This window comes from Crocodylus porosus, unplaced genomic scaffold, assembly GCF_001723895.1.
Source record: "Crocodylus porosus isolate Cpor-Errol unplaced genomic scaffold, CroPor_comp1, whole genome shotgun sequence".
NCBI lineage: Eukaryota > Metazoa > Chordata > Crocodylia > Crocodylidae > Crocodylus > Crocodylus porosus.
Genome location: NW_017728947.1, coordinates 49,719,666 through 49,743,336, shown reverse-complemented (window position 1 = coordinate 49,743,336; position 23,671 = coordinate 49,719,666). Strand labels below are relative to the sequence as shown.

Below are 23,671 nucleotides of genomic sequence, written 5' to 3'. Positions count from 1 at the left end.
ATTGGGCCCTTTGTCCCATAGGGATGAACCTCTGCTGCTCCCAGGGATTCAGGAACCTGATCCTGTGGGACAACAGCTCTGGATGCTGTGCCCTGACTTAGGGCATGTTTGCAAACAGAGGAACCCTTATGGGGGTTCTTCTGCTTGCAGACATGCCCCTGAGTCAGGACGAAGGAGTTAGATACATGTACCATACAGCTCCCCTGCAGGGGCCTGATATGTGTGCTGCAGGAACCCCCTGCAGGGGGATTCCTATAGTACACAATAAGCAAAACACCATCCTTCCATTTAAGGTGTCATAAGCTGTGACCATCTTTGGTCAGGGCAACATTTTTGGGTTCTTGGAGTGCAACAAGGGGCTTGGATATCTGCTTACTTGCAATTTGTGCCACCATAATATATATATATATTTTTTACAGCCTCACAAGGGTGATGTCTGCTTGCACCTTAAAGTCTCCCTCCATACAGCCTGTATTAAGGAGCAGCAGCAGTTGGGGAAACTTGACTAACAAATACTTCATATTTTGAAGTTCTCAGCTGTCACGTAAGAGAAATGGAGAGGAGAGTCCTTCATAAAAGGGAACAGGAGTGATGTACTAAGGTGCAACTTTAAGAATAGTGCTTCTTAGTCACTTGTGAGATTGGCACACTGTGTGAGGGGAAGTGAAAAACTCAATAAATGACAATAGCACAAGTGGAAAAAAATTTATTTCTCAGTGTTTCTTCACTGTCAATACTGTCCTTTTGATGCAACATGTTGCAAAAAAATCTTAGCTTTTTCCATTTTACACAGCTACAATATTTACAGGCTGTTTCCAATAACACGCGCAGACACATACACACTCACAGACACACGCAAGTACATATATCCCTATCCCTGGCAAGATATCCATATGCTGGTAGAGGCAATGTATACTTCCTGTAGCCCAGTGAAAACCCTTCCTGTGATTCTTGCAGCTTATGCTTTATTCCCCTCTCCCTCTATGTCCCAATCAGCAGCATATTGGTAGGCCTACTTAGGGTCCTTTTGGAATAAGTTTATATACTCAGTTTAAATGATCTCAGTCTATCAGGTCCTGGGCTGAATGAATGTTCTGGGGGGTTATATATTCCAAAACTGTACAAAATAGAAATCATTAGCTTTGTTGGTATTCAAAGGTTTGTGACTATGAGTGATGTATGCCTGTCTGCTCTCAGATTCTTTTGGAGCAGCCATCTTGGATCACCTTTTTGGAAATATGCATAATGCTGGATTGAAACAAACCATGTACACTATCTTCCATCCAGGTTTTATGTACCCACTGTTTTACTAAGGCACATCTTAATTATCACTACAAGTTCTTATCCTGTCCAGCTTCACTGAGTGAAATGCATTAGGTTACCAAATTGCTGAGTAATGCTGGACAACAAGGAAAGAGTAGAAGCCTATATAATAGGTATAAAATCCCCTTAATAAAATTAAGTACATAATTCCTATGGTGGTTTAACCCAATGCTCAATAAGGTATTTGCATATTTTGAAGGATTACATTATTCACTGTAATAAATCCAAGTTGTTCCACTGTTTTGTGGATGAAGAGTCCTTGAAATTAAGAATGTTCTTTAGAAATAGTTTTTCTGTATTGACACTCCTGGGTCACCAGGTCTTATACAGGTGGCATCAAGGAAATGTTTCGCAGTTTGATTAGGTAATACTTCCCCCACCCTCAAGAGGTGAAACTTTTAGGACACACGCCACAAAATGCCAACAGTATGGATGCCACACCATACCTCATTTCAGCTCATGATTCACCCAGGCTCTGTCCTAAGAGTTCACTGCTTCTCAAAGGGGAAGCAAGACAGCATGGGAGGACTGACAAACCGCAAAGCCAATATGAAAATCGAATGAAGGTCTATAAATGCTGAGTATCCCACTGGACTGGATATAGAATCACAAAGAAATACAATAGCTTCTTTAAAAAAACAGAACAAAAAAACAACCTGTCTTCCCCCAACCTTACTGTGAAAACCTTTGGTATTCATCACATCCTAAAAGATATCCCAGTTTCATCACTCTGCAATGTTGCAGATACCAGGAGTGACACACAATTTCAGGTATCATCATTGGTATCTCATATCCATTCTGGAATGTCTTTAGTAAAAAAAGGAAACACCAAAAGGTTTAACAGCTGGGAGTGGGAGGGGAGGAAGGGATATACAAATTAAACAAATTGTGTTTTGCTTCTCAATGCTCCCATCACCTGCTTAGTGGGACATTCAGCACAGTTCTGTACTTGCATATTTGCAAGTCAACAGTAAGCTTTTATGCATGTATCCATAGATACCACCTTTAGAGAAACCTCCTTACAAAAACAAGGTAGATTAGAATCCACCTGGAGGATAAAAACCTAGTCTTAACTGGAATGTGAGTACAACAGAATGCTAGCAGCATACAATGCTCCCAGAGTGTAAAGAAAGCACACTTCTATGAGGCTGAAGGTCCCACTATGGGCTGAAGACATTTCAGCATTCTCTTCTGAAGTCTTGGCCAATTTTATGGAAACCACCTGGAAAACATTTACCCGTGCCACTTCCAACAGAAGATTCTTCTGCATCGAGATCAAATCCCAGTTCATTATACCAACATGGAATGAAAACAGAACATTCTCCACTTAAATGCTTTTTGGAACATGGACAGACCTAACAAGTTAAGAGATAGAATTAATATTAGATGGGTTTCATCTCCTCTCTCTCAGTGAAAGGGACAGAGCCTGTAAATTTGTACAGACTAATAGTCAAATGTAACTTTCAGAATTTAAGGATTCTCTATCCAAGTAACTGGCCTAAGGAATGGTAAGCAAAATTTCCAAAATCTCACAGAAGAGTGAAATGGCAATTAGCCAACCTTCCACTGAGCACTCCTGGGACAGGTGAATACTTTAGTCTTCTAAAGCCTTAATCCAACTCTGGCCAAGAAATATTTATATAGCATTTTATGCATCCTCAAGCCGCTTCCCATGATGTTCACTACCAATGACAGGAGAATTAGAAAAAAAGGCTGCACATCAAATCCAGCTCTAATGTATTTGAAGCACTGCTTCCATTAGGCTCTGGTATTAGAAAATGACATCTATGTACTTGCTTCATTGTTTAAATTATTTGATTATCTGGAGGCTTTGGAAGAACAAAGAGTTCTTATAAGTGATATATCTAACCCGTGGCCTGGTTCTAGAGAGGTTGCTTATTCCTCATAACCTCTGTGAAACAACATTCTAAGTCATAAAGAAAATGCATTTTGTAGCTACCAGAAGGGGAAGGACATAGAGGCTAGGCCATTTATGTAGCTTCAACACAAAGCAAACACATTTTCTTCAGTCTTGACAGCAAAAACTACCAATGGAGTCACCTACTGAAATGATGTTTTCAGATAGGTAAGAGATGAATTTAATTACATTGTAATGTGCCCAAGTGATAAGCTATTTGGAAAAGCAAAAAATATTTCCAAGGTGGTACACCAAGAATTGTGTGTTGATGCTAAGATCAAATGTGACTGCATATGCAGAAACTGCACAATATGCAACTGTAAAACGCACAGTACTTAGTACAGGCTTTGCATAGTGTACAATGTAAGCAGAACCCTCATACAAAGCACTGTGAACAGTAATCATTAACTGGACACCAGGCATGGGAAGGGGGGCTTTCACGGTTCCAAAAAATCTGGTGACTTGGGTCATCATTTCAGTAATTCTCTGCGGTAGGCAATTGCTTTCCATACTTTCCACATCCCATATAACTTCACTATTGCAAGTATGTATGTAGTGGAACTAGACTTCACTGTTGGCAGAAAAACTAATGCAACATATGCCTGACAACCGGCTATAAAAGTCTCTCCAGTTACATTACTTAGGAAGAAGTAGAGGTGATCTGGAAGAGAAAGATGGCTGCTCCCAAAAGCTAGGACTGTGTGCAGAGCCCTATGTAATTACAGATCAGAAACAGGAAACAATCACGACATGTAAATTTCTCTCATGGATTAAGAGAAGCGAGTCATAGGAGCTGCAAGTTAAACTGCAGTTTTCCCCTCACACTCCAGGATAAACTCGAGTTACTTGTTTCCCTGAATATAAACATTTAAAAAACACAGTAAAACCTAGGATATGCAACACATGAATAATTCAACTTCACAGTTATAAATACTCAAATTACACTTACATAGAATATATAATCACGGAAAATAAAATTCAAGTCATAGAAAAGAATGAAGACTATAGGGGAATAAAAGGCGAAATGGTAAAAGTGATATAACAGTTCAGGGCTGTGCCTCCTATATAAGCTCCTTAAAAAAAAAAAAGGAAAAAAAAAGTCAAGTTAGATAACTGAACTGAATGTGGAAATTTTCAAGATCCCACAAAGTAGTTGTGGAGCATGGATCCCTACCTCCCTCAGAAAGGCAAGTGTCTCTTCCAGAGATGAGCCATTGAGATAATTTAGCTGGCTCTGGGTACAATAGCCAAGGCTGTGTAAAGGAAGGAGAAGGATTCAACAAGTACATTGGGGTCCACTTTAAAGCTGGATATGTTGTACAAAGCGGATATACCACCACCAAAATAGCATCTATATAGTACAGGGTTACTTGGGTGCATTACTAGATATTTGGTATTTTTCCATTTATTGTGAAAAGGATGCAACAAATGCACTTGTACAAATTACAGACTATTAAACCAAACAGAACCCATGGCACAGCCCTTACCATCAACACATATATGGAGAGGGAGGGGATTAATCCCAAAGGCAATTTAAATAATGGTACTTTATTTATATATATAAATAAATGTTCTGAGCAATCTCAGGTTTTTTGTTCTTAGTGCATCGCTGTAAAAAAATTAGTGCAGTTCTCTCATTAATGTTTTTAGCTCACAAGGAATAAGAATCTATACATCTGTTCAGTCTCTTCTTGTCATACATAAAACCTCTCTACTGCTTTACACCAAATTGAAGGTTTGTATGCTACTCCATTTCTTCAAAATAAGGTGAACAGACTCTACATACTGACAAAATATGGTAATTTTTTGGCAAAACAATTAGAAAAATGAGGTGCTCCAATTGTAGAATGGAAGTTTGCCGATTTAAAGCATTATGCAATGCATAAAACAAATTTTAAAAACAAAAGATATGTCTCAAATCTAACCTTCATGCAAGTGTTTCCTCAGCAGCTAATAACTTAAAGAAACCTGTTACGCTTGTGTATTTAGGGGGAAGGGACTTTTACAAGCCCTTTCTGTTTTTAAGTCATTTCCTACAACTGGACTGAAGTGTCGTGTCCTGGGAGCCTCTTCTCCTGACCCGTCCTCTTTTCTGACTCCTTGGAGAAGGGGAAGCTTAATTGTCAGTGGGACTCACACTTCGGCCCCAAGTTCGAGGACTCCAGTTTCAACCACAGCAACATACTTATCTTCAATCTGGACGAGCAGGATGGTTTTGTCTATGTGGGACCTACTACCTGGATCTCTGCTGCAAGGCACCCAGCGGTGAATCACCTGGAGAGGTAACCACAACCAAATAAAAAGGTCAGTCCCACACAGATGGCTGCCATTCAGCAGTGGCGAATCATGAACCTGTTGCATAGCAATATACAGGCACCAGCAAAGAATGCTATTCAACCCAGTTGCATTTTTCAATGCCAGCATAGTTCAAAAGAAGGTACATTCTTTTGCAAACCTTGCTAAAGCTGCTGCAATCTCTTTAAAAGTCTGTGAAGAACAGCTGTAAATAGCCTAAGCCACTTGAGAAACAAATGTTTCTTTGTATACACAAGCCAAGCTAAGAATGGTTTATTTTGGGATAAGGGGTACACAAAAAACATGAGTTGCTTATTTTCCTGTATTCCACCTAAATTTAACTATTTTCTTTTTTCTTCTAACTAAAACATTCAACTTCTCTAGATACAAATGCAAAAGATAGTCTGCAGGTTGCATTTTATTGTACTTGTGTATCTGTACATCTTTAGCAGGAAGGAGAAAGGGTTTTCTATGCCATTCACCAAAATGAGATGTTTACAGAAGACTAATGGCTTTTAAAAAAAACATTCAATTTAAATATTTAAACTTTTAATTGTAAAGAAAAACTGGACTTCAGCAGGGAGGAGCTGCATTAACCCAAACCTGAACACATGTAGCCAGTGCAAAGTTAGCAAATAACCAAGGAAAAATATACACGTGGGGGATGTTGGCTATAATTACACTCCCATTGCAATGGAAAAGATTCCCAAATTATCCTGATGCACTGAAGTGTACAACTGCAGTTTCAGTTGAGAAGTATGAAATACTGCACCCTTCCAATCCCAAGTGACTTTCTGAAATAAAGTTTCTTTCCTGAAGCTAGAATTGACAACCATTCCTTTAAATCAACTGCTAATGCGACTGCTTACAATGAGAAGATGCCACAGAAAGGGAAAGGATTTCAAATACACTGTCATTAACTGCCTGGGAAGCTTTCAGAAAGCACATGTTTTTATTTCTTCAGAGACATGTGCTTTTTGTAGCTGCCTTGCATAGTTTTCCATAAAAAGGGTATTATACTATATTCAGTAGAAAACAGAAGCACATTTAAGAAAAACGTGAATTATATGCAATGGTGAGAAATTCAAGGCCAAGTGGGAAATATCACCTTTAATTAACATCAGCTCTTGCTGAGCATATCTACTTTGACAGCCAATGTGCAGAACTCCTCAGAAAAGCTCAAAACAACTTCCTACAGTTTTTGGAAACACTACTAGTGAGCCAATCATAACCCACACACAAAGCTTCAAGCTGTGGGACATCTATCCCATGTCCCTTCTAAGTCTTTTCCTTATGCCCATTCTTTATTCTTATGTCTCCCCTCCTTCTGGAAGTAACAGCTGGTATGGCACTGTGAGCACTGCGCATGGTTATTTTTAGGCACTATATTGCTGTAGCAATGCACTATAAAATGGTGGAGCGTGTCACTACAGCAATGTAGCTGTGGTGTCACGGGTTTTGTCCACATAGCATCACATGCTATGACATGTAGATGCGTCTGCTATGGGTCATGCTTGTTGGTGGCTACATGGCACCGGGAGCCATGCTCTTGCAGATGAACTGTGTGTTGGGAGAGCAGAGATGATGCTCTAACTGGCGAGCTGCTTCGTAAGCCTACATTCCAGTATGCACACGTCTCCTCTGCCTGCCTGAATGCTGGACTACAACAACAGGAACAGAAAGGAAATGCAATGGCTTTATTAACAAAAGCCTGTTTTCCACTGGCAGCTGAAATGGAATACCCTCCTCTCAGGTGACGGAACATTACTTTCAACAGGGCTGTCCAACTTCTAAAGTGGCAAGAGGCTGCATGCCATGGGCACATGCACATGGGCACCCCCTAGTCCCAATGTACTTTTCATAGGCAGACACGCTTCTACCCTGTTGCACTGCATAAGTGGGGATTCCTCTACCACACTGCACCAGGTGCATGGGGCAAAGCATCCCCCAACAAATAGCACACACCGTCAGCTCTCTTGGCACCACTATGGTCATACACCACCACCCTACCCCACCCCCTGGGACTGCGTCAGGCAATGAAAGCTAGGGGAGCCCTAAGATGTCAGCTGCTGCTGCAGCTGGAGTAGTAGGAGCAACAGCAGCTTGGTGACTGCATGTTGCCACCTTGCAGGCTACCAGTGGGACAGCCCCACCTCAGAAAATAGTTGCTTACAGTATGGTCACAAAAGCAAGCAGCGTGCTCAAATTCATTAAACAAGTAAAATCCATTCAAACTTATTCTAACCTTCAAGCCCTCTTTTTAACCTTCCTCTATTCCCTTAACATCAAAACAGTACATGTTGCTATCCTCTGACTAGCAAGGCAAGCTAGTGCATTTCTGAAACAGTTGCCAAGCAACACTGGCCAATGATCAGTGTGCATGCTAAATTAGGCAATCAAATTGACATGCAACATCTCTGTTAGATAGTTTTTTTACCGGAACAGCTAGTGGAGCAAATGGTAAAATGGCACTCTCTAAATCTTAATGCTTGTTTACATCTGCATTCTACTAACAGACCTTGCATAGGAGCCTACAGCTTTCATTTAAACATATGGGAATGTTTAGGGTAGACGGCTAAAAGCAAGAGGGATGGGGGTTGGGACAGTAGCAGGGTTCCCTCTAAGCTGTGCGATGTGCATGGCTGTGCAGGCGCGCTCATGCTGCGCTGCCAGGCATGCCATGCAACTTAGAGGGAACTCTGGGCAGTAGTACTCAACCTCTGGGCCCCATGTGCTGGGATTGGGCCCTGGGGCCTTGTGGCATCCTGACATGCCAGGATAAGGTCCCATGCACCCAATCTAGCACACAGGGCCATTGCCTGCAGAGCCTCCCACAGGCCAGATGACGCAGGCCACGGATGTGGCCCATGAGACGGTGTAAACACCTCTGGTCTTAGGAGTTTTTCATTTCATTTTAATACTCTACCTAAGGTGTAAACAACCTTTTTGGCTGGAGCGCTGAAAAAACTGCAATGTCTATCCCGTAAGACACCGGATGGCATGCCAGAAACACAAAACCAGAGTGGGGGAGGTATGTGGCAGGACGCACTGCATTTTAATATAGTTAATAATCATAAAAGCTGCTTTTTTTTTTTTTTATATAGTAAATACCTGGTTTTCTAGAAGTTCTAAACCTGGTGATAATAAATAAAGCTTTATATACTACCTTTGTTGTTAAGCATGCTGTGATATGAGAGAGAGAGAGAGAACACCAGACACACATATACACCCAGAACCACATGAGAGCAAATGCAGAGAGCCAGACACGCACGCCGCTGGGCTACTGGACCGCAGGACAAAGTCCAACCCAATGATGCCCTGGGCCTGTGCCTCCCCCTGGAGCTGGCTTCTGGGCTGCAGCATGGCCTGCCAAGACCCTGGCCTGGAGCCTGCCCATGAGCCAGCTACAGAGGCGGCACTAGGGGGGCCGATGGCCTCCTGAAAATTAGCCTTAGCCACCCTGTAGCCACCCCTCCCAGCACGGCTTCCACCTGCCAGCCCTGCACAGCTAAGCCTGCAAAGGTGCAGCACTCCTGGGTGACGGGTAGGCAGGCAGCGGCAGCCTGGGCGGTCCTGGAAGGGTGGCTATGGGGGGACTAAGGTGAATGTTTGGGAGCCTTAGCCCTCCTCTCCACCCCCAATGCGCTCCAGAGCCCCAGCTGGGCTTTGTGCCAGCAGTTTGTGTGTGCACCCCTTGAACAGACAGTGGGGAAGGGGCCTGAGGCACTGCAACCCTGTCTCTTCCATTGCTGTCCACCTGGAGGCATGCGTGCATGCACTACCCCAGCCCCTCCCTCACCCTGTACCCTGAGGCACGCATTGCAGTTGCCACCAGCACGGAGCTGATGCCAGGGCTCTGGAGCACCAGCTCTGCGCTGGTGGCGATTGCATGTGCACCCCAGAGAGAATGGTGGGGGAGGGGCCTGGCGTTGCACTGCCTCAGGCCTCTCCACCGCCATCTGCCCAAGGTCACTGACACAAAGCCCGGCTAGGACTCTGAAGCCCACAAGGGCAGCACTTGTGGGAGCTTGCAGGGCCTATGGCCACCCCAAAATTCATCTTAGTCTGCCCCATAGCCACCCCTCCAGCACCACCATCACGTACCTGCCTTGCACAGATAAGCCTGGCTGCAGTGCAGTGCCTCCCCCCAGCCCCACCACTGGGAAGAGGCTGGCGCCACCCCTGCAGCTGGCCCAGGCTCTGGGTAACTGCTGCCAGCCATGGAGCTTGGGATGCTCGCAGCAGCGCTTGCAGCCTCCCAGCCATCTGCTGGGAGCAGCCTGGGCTCCATGGCTAGCAGCAGCTACCCAGAGTCCAGACCAGCGGTGGCATGCCAAGCAAAATGGCCTTGTGCGCCATGCTCTGGCATGCGCACCGGGGGTTGCCGATCCCTGCTTTACTTCCTTTTGTAAGCTATTTTTTCTCTTATTGGAATACCACCTCTCCTCAGGAAAATGTGCAATGCTAGCAAAAAACAACCAAGTGTACGTATGCTCCAACAGCATAGCAAGATCACCAGCTGCATGCTGAATACAATTCTGGTGACTTGCTAGTACAGACATGGCCTTAGTCATTTTGTTATCTGAACAGCTAGAGCATGAGCATAAGAGACAACAGCAGTGATTCGAATAGGGTCCTTAATATCAGAATGCTCAGTTAAGTTCAATTTCTTAATGCTCCTACATGACCTACAGCAAGTTGCAATTTCTATCCCCTTCTATTCCTCCCTTCTCTTGAAGAACACAGACAGAACAGGGATCACCTTAACCACCTTTTAAAGCACTTCAAGATCCCTTGCTAGAAAATGTTGTAAGAATAAAGTACAGTATAGCTGCATATTTGGCTGCCGATTCCAATAATGTGTTTTGGCAAGGCAATTTCTGATAAATGCCAATGCCCAACACCCCCACCAAAACAAGTAAAAAAAAAAAGAAAAAGAAAAAAAAAAAAGATGATTACAGGGACTTTTAAGCTTCTTGGAGATTATTGATTTTCTGGTCCCTAGAGAACTAAAAAGCCTGTTTTCCAGAGAGAAGTTCAATATTCAGCCCCTCTGCAAAAGCTTTTATACTGCTAATTCCCATCCAGCCATCAGCTGTTTCAGAGAGTTTACCATTACTCACAGGCTGAGATCAAAACTAATTATTCCATGGTGTACCACTAAATGACTATAATTGGGAAAAGGAACTTCCTACAAAGAAATAACCAAGACATCGCTTGAAAATGAATACTGGCTGGTAAATTCACTGTCAACATAGTTTAGGAAAAGAAAATGGAAGCTGGGTGAAGGGTACAGTAGTTTCTACCCAATGCACAGAAAAAGTTGTGTTCCTTTTTGCTGAGACATCAGATTCTCCATTCTGTCATCAGTTGAGTCTGAAGAAGTTTTACCCAAGTTGAACACAGATGTTTGTTCGAAGAAGAGCATATTTATGTTTGGAAGTGATGGCTGAACAGTACTTCAGCCTGACCTTTAATTAACAAAATCCTTTTAAGTGAACTAACAACCAAATGAAACTTACATGGCCTTCCATGCCTTCCTGAGGACTCCAGTCTTTCCAGCTGTTTCTCCCAGCTTTTAGCCGTATCACCTCATCTGGCCACTGCAGCTCCTTCCTCTTTGACATGTTAATCCCTTCCAGTACTTGGCTGGGATCCATTATCTACAGTGATAAGCAGAATTGATTTTAGGCTTTTATGAGTCATGGATTCATAAGGAACAGATACATCACAACCATCCTCTTGGCTGTTCCTCAAGAACTCTCTCTCTCAAAAAAGGACTGATTCTGCATCCACTGAAGTCATCAGCAAAGCTTTGACTGATTTCAGTACTACAGACTTAAGGGTAGGACTTAATAAATCATCAGGAAAAAAAGCAGCTCTATTTGACAGATGCCTAATAGGTGTTTTAAAATAAATAGGCTTTCTGGAAAAGGCCAGCAGGAAAGCAGTCCAATGAACAAGTGGAATCTATCACCATCACAGAGGGGTTGAAATTTACTGGCAACATTTATATGGGAGGCAGAGGAAAAATTCTGGGAGAAGCCAAAGTTTTGTAGAAACATTGGTGGGTCCTAACTGCTTTAAACTGCCCTCCAAACCTCTTCTGCAAATAAAAGCTATAAAGCTCAGACCTTAATTTGAGTTTTTTCAACACTTCAGCCAAAGTGGTTACACTAAAAGCCTAAGATCAGAAGTAGTTTACTACGTTAGGATGTCACCACCAGAAGCAAGTTGGGTATGGCCTTTGTCCAATTACCAACTTGTAAATTTCTCCCTGCAACATACTTTTAAGCAAACATATGGGCTTACTGACATATAAGCTAAACTACAAATTTATTTCTCCAATTTCTAGACTCCCAAAGTTGCTCCTGACACCTTAAGTCAATGGAGTACTGGCATCTGCTCAAAGACTTGGTGTGGGGCTACAGCCAATGAGCAAACACAAAGGAAAATGGAAGAGAAAGCATTTTTACAGTGACCTCTATGAAAAATTCTCAGTTTGAAAAAAAATCAAGATTACACTAATTGTCAGCACTGCAAATGAAGCTATTTGACCTTTAATACCACCACTAAGACACTGCTAGCTAAACTTAATGGGTCCATTTTACTGTTAACATGTGAGAATCCAGTTGACTCTCAGTTTTGTGCTACAGTAAAGTATGTTTATGACCAGATACTACTAAGGACATGAAAAGGCCACATATACAATGCTCAAGTTATTTTTCTAACCATAACTACACATACCTATATTCCAAAGCCCATATGGGGAAAGGAGACAGAAGTCGTCTTATGTAGCTTTCACAACACAGGAAATAACAATGAAGGGAAAGGACTAAGGCAACTAATAGCTTAGTTTATTAACATTTTCTTCTGAATGATTCACCTGAATTCTGTAAATAACTTCATCTCTTTTGGCTTGCATGTGGCTTGCAGGGCTTGCATTACTGCCTGACTGTGCATCAGTCACGTTATTCCCTCCTTCTGTCCCCAGAAAGCCCACAAGGGCATGTTGTTTACAGGCTGGGATACTTTGGCTGGAACTGCTGGAAGAGGGTAGGCCATGCTGCACGCTGACAATGCCAGTCTGGCCAGCAGGTTCCATCTGGTTCACCATGGATAGGCGGGACTGGATGGATGATGGGAGATTGCGGAGGGATATCTGACTAGTGGAAGAGCGTCGGCAAGGCACAAAGCCTGTAGTGGATGTACGAAGGGATGAATGACGACTGCTGTAGCAGTAAGATGAATGGCTGGCAACTGAGGCACGGGCAGGGGAATGTCTGACAAGACTTGACTGCACAGAGTGAGAGCTGTGACTGGTGCCTAAAAATAAAAGATACAGAATCAGGAGAGCTTGACAGTTTCAGTATAAGCATCCCACACATGCTATTTTAGATGCTTACACAAGTGTTTTGGTGTCTAGACACAACTTTGACAGGAACATCAGAAATATCTACAGTACTTTAGATGCAAGATGCACAGATCTAACAGTGAAGCTTCTGAGTAGGCAAAGATCACCTTAAGAAATCACATCCACACTTCTAGCAATACAGGCATGCTTGATAAATGTAGATCCTATTCCTGAATTAATTAAAAAAAGTCTTCCATGGTGAAGATTGGAGTCTCCCGTGCTGCCTTCTGTAATTCTGTATCAGGAATAATATGAATTGCAATATTTCAGAACACCAAATATTTCTAGTCAGACACACTTACTTTAATTGTAGTAATTTCTGGAAATAGAAAGTGTACAGTTATATTTGCTCCTGTTTTTAACAAGTTTGGAAATATTAAAACTGATTTGAAGGTGGGAAGAAAAACAATCAAAATTTTAACTTTTATGTCTTATTAAAGGCATACCATCATCTTTCTTTTGGTACCATGATATTTCTCCACAATTACAGATATAATATTACTATGACTGAAATGACCCTGCCATAAGCAGAACTTGAACTAGATCCTCTGAGGCCCCATCCAGCTCTATTTTCTAGGATTCTGAGAGAAAATTTAGAAGGTAGCAATACACTAACCTGTAGAAAAATTCTGTTTTCCTAAAAAGTCAGCTAAAACGGTACCTAGCGAAGCACATATGCTTTCATGTTTAACTATATGCAATTCCTCACTAGATCACTAACTTGGATACGTCCTCAGAAGTTAACTGAAACTTTGCATAGCAGATGCTTTACTCATCATAGCAAACTTGCAATAGCTTAAGAAACAAAGACATGGTGATCACATAATTAAGGGGTGAGTATGCCTGGCATAGACAAACTGCGCTATAGTATACTGCTATGAAAACTCAGCTTTGCGTCCTTTATTGCATCCCCTACTGTTCTGGTCTTGGGCCATGTACAGGCATTACATTTCTACTGGGGGAAATTGCTGCTCTCCCAGTATAAACAAGGGAACAAGCATGCATCCAGTTTATCCTGGGGAAAAGAGGGCCCTTCTGGGATAAAGACCTGGAAGATCTCCCCTACAAAAGAAACCCTCTCGCAACAGTGAACACTTGTACGTTTCCCTCCCAATCTTGTCTGGGACAGGAGAGGAGCAGGAGTTGCTGCTCCCTGCCTCTTCCTCAAACTGGGGACTGCCCGGTTTAGAGAACAGGCTGGGGACTTTGCTCCAATTGTTCCCTCTACTTGGCATCTGGGGGCTATGGTCTTTGAATGTGCTAAGTGATGAAGAACTCCCCCGATATGGCACTAAGAGGAGCACACTGCATGGCTCCCTGGCTTAAGAGATGGGCAGGCAGCTTTGTCCTGCTACTCCAGCCTCCTGGTAATAGAAGGACTGGAGCTACTGCTCCTCATGCGTTCCCCAGACCAACCCCTGGTCTGGGGAAAGAGACAGAGAACAGGGGGCAACTGCAGTTTGAACGCCTGTACTGTTCCCTCCCCTGAAATGTTTCCCAGCAGTGGAAATTTCTAAAAAATTTCCCTTGCTAGACATGAGCAACTGTTCAAGGCCTTGGTCCAGGGACTTCTCACGGTGCTAACCCAGGTCTGTGATTTTGGGATACAGCTCTATTTCCATTTAGAATTTACAACTCAGCTCTAGCCTAAAAGGTGCAAAGCAAGTTGTCCTAGAGAGGAAGCACTAACCTACGGTTCCATTACTTTACCTAGTGTCGGGGGGTGAGATGTAACAGGAGGCTGGAGTCCTGCCGCAGGTCCCTGTCCCGTAACTATGCTCCCTCCACCTTGTGACACGCTGCTCTGCGTTGATTCATTGACAGTTGCGTTGTTACTTGTGCAGGAAGCTCCACCTCCAGCATCTGAATCTTCAATGTTTCCACCACTGTTGCAGCCAGCTCCACAGCCTTTCCTCAACCTGAAAATGCAATGAAAATCACCTGCATTAATGAGGAGACAATAATCATACATCCTGTGCATCAGGATTCAAAAGAAGGCCTTGCACTTTGCACGTAGAAAATTACTAAAAATTCAATCAACGTACTGAAAAATAAAAAATCAGAAGACTATGAAGTCTTTATCCAACCTCTACCCCAAGGGCAGTTACAAGCATGCTTTATTTTATTCTATATCATGCTTTCTAATTTTGTAGTTGTTTTTTTCAAGAATGTTTTTTTCTCTTGAAGATTCAGGCTATATATATATAGCTCTATATTTGAGAAATGTAATAGTGCCCTTTTAAAATTCTGGTCACATTAAGTAGAACAGCACATTTAAAAAAAATGCAGGAAGCTACTGGTTCTCCATTTGTAATTGTAACAGTTTATGCTGTCCCATTTCCCACAGCAGCTATGCACCTCTGATCTCTAGTGCCAAGGCTGTCCTTGTATTATATCTATACTGTATTTAAATGAACAAAAAATAAATGCTGGCATTTTTGTTGTTTTCTCCACTTATTACTTCAGCAACACTTTCACAGTTAAAAAACAGCAACTAGAGCATATTATGATCCTTTGAAATGTATGGCATCTCTGCCAACATTTGAACATTCAAGTGGTGCGTTAATCAATTTGTTACATGGAACTAATAAACAGTTTTACTTTATTGCTCAGAGGATGAAGTCTGAGATGGACTGATTTACTTGTTCTTTGGCCCCTAGCATGACCTCTGTCTTTCTATCCCATTTAATCTTATCAAATCCTTTCCTTTATTTGCTTCCAAATCAAGGGTGTTGAATCATACTTGGCTGGCATCTAATGCTCTACTGTAGGAATGACAAGTTGCTGTACTACTGTGTCAAAGACTAGGACTGAGACAGGAAAAAATACTTCAGCTTGTGGTAAATACTCCAAGCACTTATCAGGAAGTAACCCCAATATCTTAATATGCTGCATTTTAATTTATGTACAATTATGCTACTCATAAAAGCCATGTAGTACAGTACAGTAACATTTAGAACTCATAGGGTGTTTTACACATTCAAAGTGCTGCATAAACATAAGCTTTATTCCTCCAAGGACTTTAATTTGTTGTGTAACTAAATGAAGAGCATCTCAGTTACAGTTTAAGGGACAACTCAAAGTTTTTCTTTGAATTGTCAATTAGAAAGTTCTTGGGACATTATTCACATGCTCTGCCAAAAAAATCCATGCTATAGTAGAAGCTGTGTGCTACAATTGTGCCAAAAAGAAAAATAATCCTGGGAGACAGTCATGTTGCTGTGACTGACTCTCTTAAACTATATTCTGCCAAAATAAACCCAACAACTGTGACAGGACAGACGTTTCTAAAGATCTGGATACTCTTGAAAGCTCATTTTCACAGCTCACCTATGCCATGTTGACACTATGAAGTTCCTGATATTTCCTAAACTGATAGCTCCCCCAAGCATCTCCTTAAGCTGATCATGGCTATCTGAATAAGAAGTAGTCAAAGGTGACACGTAGATTGGGTATCCAATGGGCTGATCACAAGATGAGTTGATCATATTCCTCAAAGCCTGCTTTGCATTTTGAATACTTCCTCTCTCTGGATTACGGTTGCGCAGAAAGACAAGTTCTTGCTGCTGTCCTGCCCAGAGGCCACGTACACATTCCTTATTTACCTGTATAAGAAAACAAAAAGCAAGAAAAAATGGACAACATATTATAAAATTAGGTAAGGACAGGCACGAGTGCCTATTCTATTGTGTACAGATGTGAACAAGGTTACAAACAGATGTTACATTTGTCTTGGGAAATGTAACAGATGTTACATTTGTCTGTGTGGAGGGATGTGGGGAGTCTGTGTGGGTAGGTATGGGGGGGAGGCTGTGGGTGTGGGGACTGCTTAAGAGTGGTGGGTCCCCTGCCCCCCACAGGGCAGAGCCCCCCACCCCAGCACATGGACTACCCTGCCTGCAGGGTCCTAGCACCCCACCCCACCCCGCTGGTTTCCAGCCCCCTGCTCATCTCCAGCCTTAGCAGGCTGGAGATGAGCAGGAGATCGAACAGGAGGCTGGAGAGAGCAGGGGAAGTCTCCAGCTCATCTCCAGGAGCTTGTCTCCAGCCTCCTGCTCCTTCCCCTGTTCATCTCCAGCCTTGGAGACAGAAAAGCAGCAGTACATTCCTAAGCTCACTAAAACCTGATTAAAAAGGAGATGTGTGTACATAACAATCCTGAGATATTTCTGTTCCAGGATAAACACAGGCACGACTTGTCCACAGACAACTGTAAGGTCTGTTCCTGGCCTTAATATATACAAGCACTGTACTGTGGAAGAACTATGCTAAGAATTCAAGTTTCCCACTTCAAAGACATAAACAAATACAGGAAGGCAAGTGGGCCATTACAAACAAGTTGGATTTTGTTTTGAAGTGAGTGACAGCTTGATATATGTTATTTGAGACTTCTCCTATGCATCTTTATGGGGGCATACTTAGCAGATGATGAAGATCAGGGTGTGAATGAAACAGGCAAAAGAAGCATTCAAGAACAACACTTGGACAGAAGGAGGGGACTAAATAATACAAAGCCGATTGGATGTTATGGGGACCTTAAAGGGAAATTTAAATTTTGTCCAGTCATTTCAGCATGTAGCAACACAAGGGTCAGATTAAAACTACATTTATCATTGACATCTAAGCATACATAAAATTTAAGCCACTACCACGGCTGGTGCAAAGCCTCAGTATAACACTACTGCCTTCATACGACCAAGCTGACAATTGAAAGAGTTTTATGATAAGATGTTGTTCATTACTAAGTGACTAAATGAACAACAGTGCAAAATTTAATTTGATCCACTGGAATGAACAAAGGACTGCTAGAACTGTCACTAGATAGCTAAGGAATTATATTACATTATATGTTTTTCTTTTAATATTTATGGCAAGATCTATACTGACAACAAATCATGTAGTGGTGTCTTCACGTGGAGAGGCAAGCCATGATGTAGTCCCCAAGTCAAGCACTGGGCTGGGCTGAAGTAGCAGTTTCCTACAATTATTACAATAAATTCCAAAATACCATTAAGCCTCACATTTGGCCATTCCACTGGTAGTACCACAACAGTTTACCTTAATGACTCTGAAACTAAGATAGCGCTTGTTCAGCATAATGATTTTATATTCATTGGTTCCATCATCCATCACGTGGCGAAGGGCAAGCAGGGAGGGAGAATTGGAAAGGACAGCACTCCTCCATGCAGGGTCTCCTTCATGTGCTATAACCAGATTTTGCTCATGGGATGTTATGGCTTCATAGAGGATAGAAGGGTCATCATATTCATCTGGGGAAGTGAAGTGATCCTGAACCCAAGAAAGCAAGCATTATTTGAAAGAGTCAACTTTTCAGATGCTGACAAAAAAAAAAAAAAAAAAGGTCTTATACCTCAAACACACAAACAGAACAATGCAGTGCACAAAATTACAGTGGTCAAAATACAGACTCACACCATTGTGCAATCTATCATTCTTTTCATTTTTTTTTAGTCTGGGAGTAGGTGGAATTACTGAGTTAACTGCTGGATTTTAAAACCTAATGTATTTTCCATCTACAAAATTCCTTCAGGCATGCTTTGGTAACATGTAAAATTCATTAATTCAAAAGGTCCCATTAAAACAAAAATTGTATATGCATATTGGTATGTATTTTTCTATTTCTAATTTTTATCTTATTCGTGGTCATATTTTTCAGCAACCTACAATTTGAAGAGCATTTCAGGATTTATACATTTTAGCTCTGCTACTTCAACAGTGGCTTTGTGTTGCTTTACTAGAGTTATCTGCTGCATTACTCCTACGATTGATTATTTTATGTTCACTCTGCTAAATTAAGAAATACCCATAATTCCTGGGACTGAGTGGACAAATGCAAGGTATTACACTTTGAGAAGAATAAATCAAAAACAAAACAAATATGAAGTGCATGACACCTAGCTGGATGGCAGCAGTATGGAAAAGGACTTGGGAGTGTTAGTAGATCACAGGCTCAATGAGTCTGTAGTGTGACGCAGCTGCACAAAAGGCAAATGCAGTTTTGCAATGCATCAGCAGAAGCACTGGGTGCAAGACACAGGAGGTGATAGTGCCATTCTACTCTGTGCTGGCTAGCCTCATCTAGAATACAGTGTATAGCTTGGGGCTCCACATTTTAAAATGGACATGGAGAAGTTGAGAGGATCCAGAGGCAAACAACAAAGACAAAGGACTTGGAAAACAAATCAAATTAGAAGAGCGCTGAAGGAGCTAGACATGTTCAGCTTGTGGAAAAGGTACTTAAGAGGGGACATGACAGCAGTCTTCAAATACTTGAAGGGATGCCATAAAGAAGAGGGAAAGCACCTTTTCTCTCTTGCTGCATAGAGGAGGCCAATGGTGTGAAGCTGTAGCAAAGTAAGCTTAGACTGGATATCTGGAAAACTTTTTCACTATTAGAATAGTGAGGCAGTGGAACAGACTGCCTAGGGAAGTTGTGGCCTCTCCATTTCTGGAGGAGTTTGAGAAAACACTGGGCAGCCACTGGTTGGGCATGATCTAGGTGTAGCTACATGTATGTATTACTGCAGGTATTTCCCACATATCTGGGCTTTACTAGTTGCCCTCACCCTAACTTTCTGCTACATGCATCAGGGTGTCCTCAGAGGCATTGGGTGGGAATTATAGCCAAGGCTGGGGACTTTGGGATGTGTCAATGCTCTTGTTGGGATCAAAGTTGGATAGAGGTCCCTGGCTAGAGGGTCTTACCCCTCTGCTCAAGGTCAAACTGATCACCATATTTGGGGTCAGGAAGGGATTTTACCCCATGGTCACATTGGTAGAGACTGTGGGGATTTTTGCCTTCCTCTGTAGCAGAGGACAAGGCTCTCTACCTGGGATTTCTTAAGCATAACTGACAATATTACACAGAAGCAGGATACTGCCTGCTATCATTCCCCTATTTTACCTGTGACAAAGGTAAAGGTGTTAGTTCTGCATTGTATCAGAGTTGACGGTAATCTGATGCAGAGCTTAGATTATGTATTTTATAGAATGTTTTGGACAGATGATTCTTCCTCAGGCAGGGGGTTGGAATAGATGATCTCTGGAGGTCCCGTCCAAATCACTTTTCTATGATGCTAATTACCACCAATATAAAAATAGCATATTTTGGGAAGCTTTCAGCTATTGCTGGGGGAAGGACTTTACCTTTTTTTTTTTTTTTTTAAGTTATTTAATTCTGTCATAATTTAGCTCTTTCTAATTTTCAGGATACAACAAAACAGTTTAGGGCTACAATACTCTTTTCTCCTGGGGTGCATATCAGCTGGAAGCTTAATGCATTTGCTAAATTCAGCCATTCTTTCCAAGTCCATAGACCCTTTTTCTTGCTTCACATTTGCCTCCAGCCATCTATTTCTAATTAATTTTCCAAATGCTGATCATATAAGTTACATTGTTCCTCACTCATAAACTTGCAAAAGATACAATGCATGAAAATGATATGATTACAGGATCAGTTTGTTTATCATTTATTAATTTTCCATTCCCACTCTCACAAACATTTTCCCCTCCCTATCTCCCGTTTCTCTCTGCTTGATTTCCCCCTCTCCCTAAGAAATCTCAGTGAAATGTATCTGATGGAGACATGTAACTGGCAAGAATTTTATGGCCAAGAATAGGTTTAAGCTGCAAACTGCAGTGCAGCAATACTGAAGCTAGTTTTGGAAACTCTACAATGCACTGCCAGGAGCACTGTAGATAATCCCTTTAAAAGAAGACAAGGCAGGAGGGCTGTGGATGATGGAGGGGGAAAATAAATTAATAACTACCTGGAAAGGCAAAGGTCCTACTCAGGCAAGTCAGTGGGCTTAATCATGACAAACATAATTTCACTTGGTTGGACAGAATGGAAGGGGTGCACAAACCTCTCTTTAAAAACATACTGTAGACATAGTTAGCCCTTTGTATCACTTTAAACACAATTTAAAGCTTACACAGCCTTGCCCATATTGGCTATATTTAAAACTGGCCTCAAGCTTTGCAATTTAATCACTAGCATGGATAGCAATCAAAAGAACTATATATCAAATATATTACCTGATGCAGTTTAAGTGACATCCGTATTCCAGGAACTACCACTTTCCTCAGTAATTCCATGTCAGCAAAGATCCATTCATCTCGGATTGAAGAGATACGAAAGTCACCTTTAAACAGGGCATGTAGCCCATACAGGAAGGATTCCAAATTACTGTGGGTTTGGAGAAAAAAGCCCCAAATATTAACATAACTAATCAAAAACCTCTGTAAGCATAACCCCTTATTCAAGGGGCAGGCAATTATTTTGGCTGGAGGACCACTTAATGAGTTTTGGTGAGCTGTTGAGGGCTGCATGGGTAACCCCACCCCCTGGGACTGGAAGTGGCACCCCCGTGCCACCAGAAGTCCCTCCCCTTGTCCCCCCAAAATACTCCTTTTAGTAGGGATGGGTTGCCATCTTAGACCTAGACAAAAACCAAATCATATACTAAAAGCCAAACACCTACTAAAATATATTTCAATTTTATTACAAAAAATGTATGTCATGATGTGTGTGCATATGTACTGTATATAGGAGGAACTGCATAACTAAAAAATAAAGTCCCACTTTTATATTGAGAGAGACAGTGTGTGTGGGGGGGGGAGTGTGTATATGGTGGGGTGTGGGGGACTGAGAGGGTGTGGCTGTGGTGGGGGGATAGGGTATGCTGGGGTGCATGTATATGGGGGATTATAGGGGTAGGCATTGGTGTATGAGGTTTGTAGAGTGTGTGGGAGGGCGGGGGGTCTGGGGACCCTCAAAACACTTCCCCACATGGTGCACAGCCCCCACTGCCAGCAGCAGCAGCAGTCGGGGGTGATCAGGGAGCTCATGCCCTGCGTAGGCATTGGTGCCTGGCAGGGCGCAGTTCCAGCCAGTGCTGCATGAGGGGCTGAGGAGGACAACTTACCTCCATCACAAAGGCTCTGCACCACGCATCTGCAGCTCCTGCACTCACACTGGGGGAAGCCCCATGCAGGACTCTGCACCAGGGCCACACACTTCCAGTCGCTGCCACTTTCCCCACGGCACCTGTCACCGCTGCTTTTCCCTTGCTACTTCCCTTCCTTCCCTGCCCGCCGCTTCCCCCCTCCCACCCATTCTTATTTGATTCTCCACTCCCAGATGGAGGAAGGCTCCAGGGTCAGCAGGCCAGAAGCCTCTGCTAGGCAAAATCTTCCAGTTGGGGGCTGGGGGTGGGACAGGGCTGAGCAGGCCTTACTGCTGACACCTACCACCAGCTCTTCCTGGGTCCTGCTACTACTGGCACCTTGTTATCTTTGACAGGTAGCCATGGGAAGATGATAATGAATTTTCTAATTTTTGTAGGGGCCCCACAGGCTGGATAGAATGACCTGGTGGGCTGGCTTCAGCCGCCCACAGACCGGATTTTACCCACCCCTGCTTTATACAAATCTGCAGGTAATACTGATTTAGAACAGTGCTATTATATGTGAAGACATGCATACTTGTGCTACTTTCCCATAAACCAGGGGTGAGCAATTATTTTGGGTGGAGGGCCGCTTACTGAGTTTTGGCCAGCCATCGAGGACCGCATGACAGGCAGTGCAGGGCAGATAAATATTAATTTTCTAAATTTTTTAGGGGCCCCACAGGCGGGATAGAATGGCCTGGTGGGCCACATCTGGCTCCCAGGACACATTTTGCCCACCCCTGCCATAAACAGTCTTGGTTAGGGGAGCAGCAAGCCTACACAAGAATGGAAGCCAAGTCACAACAGCATGTAGGCACTAAAAATATGTTAACATTCCAATGGATGCATTGTAGTTATGGAGAACAGAGTTCAGAATGTATTATTCCAGTAGTTCCAAATCTGTGGTACGGGAACCACCCGTGGTACACAGACAACCTGTCAGTAGTAACCGTAAACAGATTTATTATAATTACTTTCTATGACAAAAATTGGCTGGTGGTATTGAAGGTTATAGCATTTTAAATTGGTGGTGTGCAATCTGTCACAGTTTGGGAACTCCTGGATTATTCTATACTGAGGGATTTTCGAAGTAGATAACCCCAAACTGTCATGGCTCTGCCACACCTGGGATCTCCATGGAAATTGGCTGCAGTGATGCGGGCAGGGGCTGCTAGGAAATGGAGTCCAGCTGCTGTCCAGATCCCTCATTTTGTCCACCCCTATCTAGGGTAAAACTTTGAAGAAAAAACCTAATGTGATTTGGGACCTGTCATCCCATTTCCAGAAGTGACTTAGGCACTTGAGTCAAAGTCTCACTGTAAATCATGGAACTTAAATTTCTAAGGTACTTTGAAAATGGAACTTTGAAAAAAAATGCCAAAATATTACCTCTAGTTTATTAGCACTAGCATAAATGTACAATACACTAGAAGGAAATCCTTTGAATTCATTTAAAAAGAAACTATGGAAAAGTCATGGACCATGCAACTAACCTCAATGACATCACTAATTTCAGCAGGACCATATGTAAACACCATCTTTTATGAACTAACCTGACTGCTGAATTCCATTATGTGGCTCTAAGGAGTTATTCATCAGTTTTCATCTTATACTTGCCCTTTTACCCTCTAAATTGTACTTGGAGTCCAAGAGATGAGTAGCCTTCTGTTACTTTATGTCCTATATTTAAGCCATCAACTTGGGGTCTCCCCCAACAAAGCATACAACCAGATTTTACATTAATCTTCC

At 42.5% G+C, this 23,671-nt stretch overlaps 1 protein-coding gene across 6 annotated transcripts in view; it reads right to left on the bottom strand.

Moving 5' to 3' along the window:
* Positions 1-690: 690 nt before the first annotated feature.
* Positions 691-23,671, bottom strand: part of PCNX1 (pecanex homolog 1 (Drosophila)) — a 130,438-nt gene continuing 107,457 nt past the window's right edge. For 5 of the 6 annotated variants that reach the window (XM_019551441.1, XM_019551442.1, XM_019551440.1 and 2 more), the window contains 7 exons: positions 21,009-21,159; positions 18,009-18,239; positions 16,281-16,555; positions 14,661-14,869; positions 12,423-12,862; positions 11,059-11,199; positions 4,617-5,515 (listed from right to left, as the gene is read on the bottom strand). In XM_019551441.1, coding sequence (XP_019406986.1) covers positions 5,375-5,515; positions 11,059-11,199; positions 12,423-12,862; positions 14,661-14,869; positions 16,281-16,555; positions 18,009-18,239; positions 21,009-21,159 — 1,588 coding nt within the window. In that variant the 3' untranslated portion in view covers positions 4,617-5,374. Of the gene's footprint in view, positions 5,516-11,058; positions 11,200-12,422; positions 12,863-14,660; positions 14,870-16,280; positions 16,556-18,008; positions 18,240-21,008; positions 21,160-23,671 lie in introns of all 6 variants that reach the window. The other variant, XM_019551439.1, reaches the window with a different exon arrangement.